Here is a 10,718-nt window from a genome sequence, read left to right as displayed (position 1 = left end):
CGAAGAAGTATATATGAAAATTCCACAAGGTTTCGAAAGAAAGGGAGAGAACAAGGTATGTAAATTGCTTAAGTCGATCTATGGTTTAAAACAGGCGTCCAGAAATTGGTTTGCCAAATTAACTACTTCGATGAAGAATTATGGTTTTATACAGTCATTAGCCGATTACTCTTTGTTCACATACAACCAAGGTGGAGTTTTCATTGGAGTTCTCGTCTACGTAGACGACATGATCGTGGTCAGTAGCCATAAAGAAGAATGTGCAAAATTCAAAGCTTTTCTTGATACGAGCTTTGGTATTAAAGATTTGGGACAAATAAAATATTTCTTAGGAATAGAAGTAGCCCATGGAGCAACTGGGCTGTTTCTAAACCAACGAAAGTATGCAATTAGCATCATTGAAGAGTCGGGTATGCGGGAGCAAAGACGGCTTCAACACCGATCCAAAGAACGACACGCTTTGGCCTTGGCTAACGGAGATGTCTTAAAGGACATAATGAAATATCGTCGGTTGGTAGGACGGTTGGTGTACTTGACTATAACGAGACCGGATCTTGTGTACGCAGTCCATGTGTTGTCACAGTTCGTGAATGAACCGCGCAAGGAACATTGGGACGCGGCTTTAAGGGTGGTTCGATACATCAAGCGAAATCCGAGTAAAGGCATATCATTCAAGAGGAATTCGGATTTACATGTTCGTGGATATTGTGACTCGGATTATGCGAGTTGTCCGTTGACTAGAAGGTCATTAAGTGGTTATTTTGTCTCCCTAGGACAGTCACCCATCTCGTGGAGGGCAAAGAAGCAAATGACAAAGAGCAAAATCGATCGCGGAAGCCGAGTATCGAGCAATGGGGGCCGTCACGAGTGAAATGATATGGATAAAAGCATTTTTGGCATCGTTAGGTGTCTTTCATACTCGACCCATGAGCTTGTTTTGTGATAACCAAGCCGCTATCCATATAGCAAGAAATCCCGTTTTTCATGATCGGACGAAGCACATTGAAATTGATTGTCATTTCGTGCGTCAACATTTGGTTTCTAATACGATTAATATGTTCCATGTTCGGAGTAAAGAGCAAATAGCTGATTTGTTCACAAAGGCTTTAGGAGGAGAGACTTATGACCATCTACAGTTCAAGTTGGGACTCGGACTTCCAAGTGCTCCAACTTGAGGGGGAGTATAAGAATATCATGGAATATTTATTGTAAGATATTCATAGGATCATATCTTTGGTGTAGGTGTATATATGCATCCCTGTAACGATGTTCATGGCAAGTAGAATAAAACATTCATCTTATTACTTCCCTGCTTCATATTTTCTCATTAGGCCAGTTAAGGTACCCGTCTTCTCCGCGGTGCGCAGCTGACAAGATAGAATTTCCATACACATGATGAACAAATACGGTGAAAGCGGATCCCCTTGTCGCAGACCACAAGAAGGTCTAAAAGGCAAAGAGGGCTCACCGTTTATCAGGATATTATATGTGACCGTTGATATACATTCCCAGATAATATTTTTCCAGAAGATAGGTGACACGTCTGTCGCGTACCTGTCAAAAATAAAACCTAACGTTCTCAACTAAAATGTAGCAGAGGCAGTCGAGTATCGAATCCACAGGGAGGAAACGCAATTATAGCTGTCTATTCTAATCCTATGGTAACAATTGGGGGGGGGGGGTTGATTAAATTTGATTCTAAACTAAGAGTAATAAAAGCGATGAAATTACGATTTAACTATCAAGAAGAGAGAGACATGTCGGGATTTCGGTTCACTACGGTAATCCAACAACTCAGCAGTGAATGGCTCAGACGAACTAATGTGAGACGGATGTTAGAAGGTCCTTTCGGTCCACTTCCTACCCTAAAATACCACTAACTTAACTTTCGTCCTCATTAGGGCGCTCTCATCGTTATAGCAGCCTATTTAGTCCAATCTTTCGATCCAGGATTAATTGTAGCCAGTTTAATGGGTGACATAGAAGCGTGCACTCAACTAGGTCGGGAATTATAGTTAAATTGCTATAGTGACAGAGTCTCTTATCAGTTCATCTAATTCATTCACTACATCGTCATTTTCTACCGCAGATTCCGTAATCCCAACATGAAAGGGGTTTAGCTACTCATGTTCGTAATTAATCTAACAGCAAATAATTTTCCAGCAGATAACATAATGAAATGAACGATAAAAAGCAATAATGATAAATTAGGGCAAGAGAATAAATAAAGCAAACGAGGAATTAATGCAACAAGAAGGTTAATTATTATTAAGGGAAGAGAGGAGATTACAATCTAAGCGATTCCGGCGTAAAGAACAACCGAGTCCGAGTGAAATAATCCCAAAATGAAAGTAACAGTCGAGAAAGTCCAAAGCAACGTAGCAAAGGTAACAGTAGTTTTCTAGTATCAAAGATGATGAATTAACCTAATTAACTTAGGTTTAAATAGAAAAAGAACTAAGGTTGCGGAAATAAACAACACATGGACTAATTAAAGCCCATTCCCGTGAAAACCACTCGATCGAGTGGATTAAATCACTCGATCGACCAACATCTCAGCAGAAGTCCCTCGATCGACCAACTTCTTACTCGATCGAGGACTTGGTCATGTGCAGCTTACTCGATCGACCAAAGGACACTTCGATCGAGCATCAGGGAGGCTAGAAACCACTCGATCGACCAGCAAACAACTCGATCGAGCACTTGTATCTTCAATTCAGCTTACGTCTTCACCCAAGTGCTTCGTAATGCGTGCAACGACACTTCCAAGTGCAATATCTTACTCTGGGACAATCCCGTCTCCTCTAAATGCATGCAAAAGGACGAAAAGAAGTATGGTTCCACTACTTTCGCGATCATTCCTACAAAAAGGACAAAATACACCAAAGTAGCCAATTCGGGGCAAAATACTATAAAAACAGTATAGAAATGCATAGAAATACGTGCTGAAATAGGCCAAAAAGACTATACATTAGGCACGTATCAATAGGGAAGCCGAATTTCTTCAAAATCGCCATAAGAAAAGGCCAGGAAACACGGTCGAATGCTTTATGCATATCAAGCTTTAGAACCGCATAAGAAACAGTTCCTTTTGTTGTTTTATTAAGATAATGCATTATCTCATGAGTAATAAGACATCCATCTGACATAAGCCGGGAGGGAACAAAAGCTTGCTGAGTTTCCGAAACAATCGATGAAATAACAAGTTTGATCCGATTGGCAAGGCACTTGGAAGCCAGTCGATAAATAACATTGCAGAGATTGATAGGACGGAATTGAGAAATCAATTCCGGCTTGTCAACCTTAGGAATAAGTATAATATGGGTATTATTCCATTCCTTCAACATAACCCCTGAATTAAGGAAGCGAAGCAATGCCAACGTAACTAAATGACCAATCTGGGGCCAAAAAGTCTGGTAAAACTTCGGGGTAATACCATCAGGGCCTGGTGATTTGGAGCCATCCATCCCATTAAGAGCACGGAGAATATCATGTTCAGTGAAAGGAGCAGATAACAAAGGACAGTCAGCCGAGCTGAGTACCGGAAGACCAAGAGAGTCCATCAGAGGGTCAATAAATCCTAGTGGCGAGCCAGGATCACTAAGAGGGGTAGAGCACAACAGGTCATGAAAGAAAGAATTAATCTCCAACGAAATCTGATCTGGAGTAAACAGCCATTCGCCCGAACGAGAAAGCAGTGCAAGGATACGCTGATGTGAAGAGCGTTGCTTAACACGAGAATATAAGAACCGCGATGGGAGGCCATCTAGAATTTCATGCTTCAACTTAGCTCGTTGTAACCAATAAGCATGTTGCTGCTGTAAAACCTCAAGTTGCTCAGAACGAACCAGCTGAAAAGATGTTGCTAACTGAACATCAACAATTTGATTACTAGATCTATGAATATTGCGTTGCATCTCAGACCAATTGATACCGTGGGACAACCTATGATGAATCACCCATTGCATTATAGAAAAACGCACAGAAGAAGCCGCCTGGATAAAACATACATCGGAGAGCCAGGGAAACGAAGTTTCCATGCACAATCAACTATGTGGGCAATCTCAGGGGAGTTCAAACACCAATTATCAACGCGGTAGGAACGTCTTACAACTTTTGTAGGAGGGAAAAACTTGAGAATAATTGAAGCATGGTCCGAAACAAGAATTGGAAGATGCATAACAGAGATTGCTGGGAAAAGTTGAAGCAAATCAGTATTGGCATAAGCACGATCAAGTCGTTCCATAATTAGTTGATCATCTGAGCGATTATTAAACCAAGTAAACGTAGGACCAAAGAAAGGAACGTCAAGCAAAGAGTTGTCAAATCTCCAGGAGGTGAAATCCTGTTGACCTCGAATGGCAGTGGAGCCACCTAATTTATCAGAATACATTTCAACCTGATTAAAATCACCAATAATAAGAAAAGGAGACAGACCCGAAATCAAGCCAGAAATGGTGTTCCATAAAGATAGACGAAATTCAAAAGATGGTTCACCATAAATAAACATCTATCTATATTAATAAAGGAAACTTTTTTCGAGCGATTATAGAGAGTCCAAGTTTTACAAACTTCTTAAACTTAAAATAAATATAAAAATTTAACAAAAGATATAGTTTCAAATGCTCTTATCGTGTTAGACGTACAATTGACTTGAAACTCCAACTTCAAATCTAAGCTATTATAAAATATAAAAATTTAACAAAAGATATAGTTTCAAATGCTCTAAACGTGTTAGACGTACAATTGAATTGAAAGCCAACTTCAAATCTAATACTATTATAATCATCTCATTATTATATATACCTTGCGTTGTTGCATATTATTATTATTAGGAGTATTAGTTATTTAGGAGTATTAGGCCCTGTTCTTTTTTTGAAAACTTATCTGATCCGAATCGAATCGAACTTATAGGAACCGAATCGAATCGAACTTAACTTATAGGATCTCGAATCGAACTTATTGGATCTCGAATCGAATCGAACTTATAGGATCTCGAATCGAATCGAACTTATAGGATCTCGAATCGAACTTATAGGATCTCGAATCGAATCGAATCGAACTTATAGGATCTCGAATCGAACTTAAATTAAGTGAGGTATAAGATCTGAATCAACTTATAGGATCTCAATCGAATCGAATCGAACTTATAGGATCTCGAATCAACTTATAAGATCTCGAATCGAATCGAACTTATAGAATCGAATCGAATCGAACTTATAGAATCTCGAATCGAACTTATAGGATCTCGAATCGAATCGAATCAACTTATAGGATCTGAAGTAAACTTATATTAAGTGACTTTAAGTCTAAAAGAACAGGGCCTTAGTTATCATAGCTATCGTACCATACAGAATAATAGTACTCCATTTGTTATTTGTTATTTGTTATTAATCTCTAATTTGTTCTTTGATTACAGGTTTTTACGCGGTACGCTAAATTGGTGATGCTAAAAAAAGTTACGTCATTAAGGTTGGAATTTTTATTTAGGTTTTTTCTAACGTGTGCCCTAAAAACTCCTTAATTATCTAATGTGTGCTTAAAAATAGTGTATGTCGTATATCGATTTTTGATGCAATTATTTCTGATTTCTAGCATATTAAGAATGAGACACTTTAGTGCTTAGTGCTTTGAATTATTATTAGATCCACGATTACAACAATCCTCTGTTGAATTATTAAGATATGGATTTATTGCTTAGTATTAGTATTCGGATTACATGATTATCCGTTTAGTACGTATATATTTTGCGTTATTTGGAAGTTTGCTTCTTTAACATGTTCATACGCAAATTTGTGGATCAATTTAATATGTGCACAATTTCATTCTATAATTGTGTTCTGGTTATTTATTTAAACTTTGAAGATGAGTAGTACTTCGTAGATTTTATAGTATACATCAACATGTGAATTATAATTTATAATAGTGAAAATTGTTAATAACCACCTACTATTTACCGTATTTTACAAATTACCACCCTGTATTTCATTTATTACAAAATACCACCTATATTAGAGTGTATATATCCCAACTCACACCGTATTTTACTCCCGAACATGTTTTTACTTAGCTTGTTGATGTCGCTGATGAGGATTTGTGCTTGATTAGTGAAGTGCAGCAACAGATATGGAGAAGAGTTTTGTTTTGATTTTTAATCAGGAGAGTTGGGTTTTAAGGTATATATGAGTGGTTTTGTTTTGATAAGAGTTACGGAGTATAATTGTTTTGGGGGTATAATTTGGAGGGGTAATTAAGGTAATTTGTTAGTTTAGTTAGTAATCGAGTCGGAAAATAAGTAAAAACATGTTCGGGAGTGAAATACGGTGTGAGTTGGATATATACACTCTAATATAGGTGGTATTTTGTAATAAATGAAATACAGGGTGGTTTTTTATAAAATACGGTAAATAGTAGGTGGTTATCAGCAATTTTCACTTTATAGTATACAACAAATCGAATATACTACTGATTATGGTAAGTTCTATTATTGTTGTCTTAGTGTGTAATAAAATTACCAAAAGAACAAATTATTGATTGGTATACTTCATCAGCTATCATATTCATGCTTTTGTTGATCAAAATTGTTACATACGGAGTACATCATTTGTGTAATTTAATCTTTTCACGCGTAAACTCCCCTACCAAATGTCCAAATTCATGCAATAGCTGTATGCCTGCCTGTATTAGCCGCCAAAAAAACATAACCATATTTAGTTTCTCTTCAGTGTAGATTGATCTCTTACTTAAAAGAAAATTTCCATACGTAAAAGAATATCATATTCTACTCCCTAACATTTTTCAACAATTTTTCTATTTTGAGTACTCTCTCCCATCTAATTAATTGGTAACATCTATTTTTGATGGTAGAATTTTTAAATTTTCACCTTAAATAAAGTAAAAAGTACAAAATTTTAAAATATACTCCGTAATATTATTATCAAATTTAAATTTATTATGAAAAAAAATCTTTTTTAAATATAAAAAAAGTCATAAATAAATGAAGAAAAATATAGTCAAAATGTTATCTCCAACACAGCCAAAAAAGCAAATGTTACCAATCAAGTTGATCTAATCGACAATATAAAAAAATATCTAGACTATGGTAGCCAAGTGCTGAAATGCTTTACATTAAAATATAAAAAGAAAATCAACATTTATGGTTGTAATCCTAAAAAATCATGTGTTTGTATCAAAATTTAAAAGTGTTTTGGACTATTGACTGTTGTCCCCGTTTAACATCTTGTTTGATACGAGTATGAAACATGTTTTCTGAAGTCTTACAGTAGTACTCTTACAGTTTTTTTTAAAAAAAGATGAAGGTAATAAGTTTGTTTATGGTGGCTTCAATGCCAATAATAAAGGTGCTTTTGATTACTGCTATTGGTTTGTTTCTTGCTTTCGACACTGTCGATATCTTAGGTGCCAATGCTCGCAAACATTTGAACAAAGTGAGTCATTTTTTCCGTGGTTTACTATACTGGTTGCGCTTTTTTAATAATTTGTTTTTGGTGACAGTGGGGTAATGTTGTTATTGTTATTTATATTTCGTGTTTGGTTGTTATAGGTGGTGTTTTTCGTATTCAATCCGGCACTTGTGGGAAGCAATTTGGGAAAGACAGTAACTTTAGAAAGCTTTTTGAAATTGTGAGTTTCATTTGTTCTTATTTATTTTATGTGTGTTGTTTTTCAATAATTTTTTGAACTTAAATGATAATATTTGGTTGACATGAAGGTGGTTTATGCCAGTAAATGTTCTAATTGCATTTCTACTTGGGTCAGCACTTGGATGGGTCCTTGTCAAACTTACAAATGCTCCCAAACATCTCAAGGGTCTCATCATAGGAGCTTGTTCTGCAGGTTAAATTTTTACGATAATTCTTGTATAAAACCGTTCAGTTTAGATTTTGGTTTAAAACGACATTTTGTTTTGTTACGGAGTATTTGAAAGGCAAAAGTTATTTTAAGTTAATTATTAGAGTGAAAATGATTCCTTGCTTTAAACAGGAAACTTGGGTAACATGATTATCATCATAATTCCTGCAATATGCAAAGAGAAAGGCAGTCCCTTTGGAGCACCTGATGTTTGCCACACTTATGGAATGGCTTACGCTTCGCTTTCCATGGCGGTATGAAACCTTATTACAACACATTAATTACTAGGGACATTCAAATAGAATTACACATTAATTTCATAAACATAGCTACATTTCATATGATGATATGACGCGTTAAATTGCTGATGAGTTAACCTGATGTGTTGTAATATGTCAGTTGGGTGCCATATTTCTGTGGTCTTATGTCTACAATATTGTCCGGATATCTTCAAAGGACACTACAGAAATTGCTGCAGGTGATGATGAGTCCAATGGGGATGCGTCTGTCGAATACATCAGAGAACCCCTTCTTCCTTCAACTGATAGTTCTACCATGCATTCTGTTGATCAGGTGACTATCATCTGATATTTTGATCAAAACAAACAATAGCTGTTGGTCTCAGAATATAAATTTGTTGGCAGATTCCGCTATTGAGTGGGATAAAGGATCGGTTTAGGAAATTCTCTAAGATGATCAATCTCAAGTCAGTGCTGGCACCTTCAACTTCTGGCGCGGTATTCTTTTGTTCTTCAACTTTTCGCATGTTCACATTTTACGCGTAATACCCATTCACTTATTGGTCTTCACCAAGACGGAACCTATACTGGCAAATTCAATTCACTATATCCATATCCAGATTGCGGTTGTAAAGCTTCTTATTAATGTTTTAGTAGCTTCTGAACTAAGCATCCAGCTTCTCCTTATTGAGTAGATTGTTGGTTTTGCCATCGGAGTTATTGGACCGATCAGGAAGTTGTTGATTGGTAATGATGCTCCTCTCCATGTCATTGAAGATACAGCTTATTTGCTTGGGTAGGTGGTATAACTATTGCTCCTACTTGATCTTGCTTCGTAAAGTTGTTTTGTGCTTCTGTTATAGTTAAATTCCTCCTAAACTGGTATTTTAATCTGCAGAGAAGCTGCCATCCCTACCACAACATTGATACTCGGAGCAAATCTTCTTCGGGGTACTTCAACACTGTTTCCGTGCATAAATTTGATCAAAAGGTGATATAAGAGCCTAGAATATGACAGAATCCTGAAATTTTGCAGGTTTGAAGGGATCAGGAATTCAGCTCAGGATCGTGTTTGGCATAGTAGTAGTTCGATACATATTTCTTCCTCTATTTGGCATTCTTGTTATAAAAGGAGCAATTCATTTTGGCCTTCTTCCGTTTGATCCATTATTTCAATTTGTTCTGCTAATTCAATATGCAGTCCCACCTGCCATGAACATAGGTACGTTTTATTATCATCTCATTTTTATCTATGTCAGGGATTGTCAGGGCGGTTCAGGTTCAGATCGGATCAATATAAGTAATCTCATACGGAGTTAAAGAATAGCTGTTATTTTTGTAATGTAGGCTAATTATTTATGTGCTTGCCATATGCTATGAATTCTAAGCATTAACAAAGAGTTTTCTGTTGCGTATGACAATGAAACAGGCACGATAACTCAGCTGTTTGGGACGGGTCAGAGTGAGTGTTCGGTCATTATGTTGTGGACTTATGCTTTGGCCTCAGTCGCGCTCACATTTTGGTGTACATTCTTTTTGTGGCTTGTGGCTTCATAGTTTTTTTTAGTTTTCTTGCAGCAGCGGTATTTTGAGGAAAAAAAAATCGGTATTTGAGAGAAAAAAGCCGATTGCAGAGTGACTCCTAAGTCAGTTAGTCCTTGTACAATTGAAATTGTAATATACCAAAAATTTTACTGCCCCGAGTTTCGTTTCTTTTTTGCCTAACGAAGCGCGCATTTAATCACATTACAATAGATGGGATGGGGGATTCGAACCTGAGACCTATTGTCCACAATACCTCTGTTTTAACCACTAGACTAAGACATCTTCGTTACTGCCCCAAGTTTCGTGGTTATAGCTAGGTGACAACTTGACAAGTGACGATGGATCGAAAGTTGAAAGGACGATCCACAAATGAGACAAATGACAGTAACATCAGAGAGACGTAAACGTAATTTTAGAGCTATATAGAGCATCTATGCACGAAAATTCCATGTAGCTTCCCTTTTTACGATTCCCCTGTTTTTTTTTTTTTCTCATTTTCCTTTTCTCTGTGTTTTTTTTTTCTATGCTAAGATGAGTAACCAACAATAATTTTTGGATAATACGGTGTTTTACACAAGTGTTATTGTAAAATCTGGTAATATTTTATTTAAATAACTCCACTAAAACAGCTCTTAACGTTCAATCTAACAAAAAAGTTTAGCCGAAGGATGTACACTAATTTACCAGTTTTAATATTGTTACCATATACTCGTAGTATTTTTGAAATAATTAGGCTCTCTTTTTTTAGGCTAATAGAACCGAACCAAATTAAATTGAACTAAAATGAATTAAATTGTTGAAATAAATAAGCTAAAATAAGTTAAATTGAACTAAACTAAAGCGGGATAAAGTAAGCTAATAAGAGCTTAATCTAAACCAAAATACATCACTTAAAATTGAATGGGGCTGCGAGTGCCATACTAATTGAGAACAATGCCCAACAAGAAATAGGAACCCTAAGCAAGGTTTGGTTTGGTTTTCAAAGACAACAAAAGAAAATTCAAACAAGAGTTGTATATCAAGTAAGCAAACAAACAAGTTCTAAGATGGAAAATTTATCAA

At 36.2% G+C, this 10,718-nt stretch overlaps 1 protein-coding gene across 1 annotated transcript; it reads left to right on the top strand.

The window, feature by feature from the left end:
* The first annotated feature begins 7,110 nt into the window (after window positions 1–7,110).
* LOC141643426 (protein PIN-LIKES 3-like) lies at window positions 7,111–9,825 on the top strand. The gene is made up of 10 exons (XM_074452579.1): window positions 7,111–7,448; window positions 7,565–7,644; window positions 7,733–7,857; window positions 8,005–8,126; window positions 8,272–8,445; window positions 8,517–8,609; window positions 8,807–8,907; window positions 9,010–9,062; window positions 9,148–9,333; window positions 9,541–9,825. Exons 1-10 carry the CDS (start codon window positions 7,314–7,316, stop codon window positions 9,666–9,668), a joined length of 1,197 nt encoding a protein of 398 aa, XP_074308680.1. The 5' UTR covers window positions 7,111–7,313; the 3' UTR covers window positions 9,669–9,825.
* Window positions 9,826–10,718: the final 893 nt, after the last annotated feature.

This window comes from Silene latifolia, chromosome 2 (assembly GCF_048544455.1).
Source record: "Silene latifolia isolate original U9 population chromosome 2, ASM4854445v1, whole genome shotgun sequence".
NCBI lineage: Eukaryota > Viridiplantae > Streptophyta > Magnoliopsida > Caryophyllales > Caryophyllaceae > Silene > Silene latifolia.
The sequence above is the reverse complement of the archived record's forward strand: the minus strand, read 5'-3'. Positions and strand labels throughout refer to the sequence as shown.

What these genes read in the sequence shown, in the direction of transcription:
- LOC141643426 (XM_074452579.1), top strand. Translation starts at nt 7,314, where the DNA reads ATGAAGGTAATAAGTTTGTTTATGGTGGCTTCAATGCCAATAATAAAG. An exon ending in CGGAGCAAATCTTCTTCGGG is followed by an intron (nt 9,063 to 9,147) that starts GTACTTCAACAC and finishes GAAATTTTGCAG; the next exon opens with GTTTGAAGGGATCAGGAATT. An exon ending in CCCACCTGCCATGAACATAG is followed by an intron (nt 9,334 to 9,540) that starts GTACGTTTTATT and finishes ACAATGAAACAG; the next exon opens with GCACGATAACTCAGCTGTTT.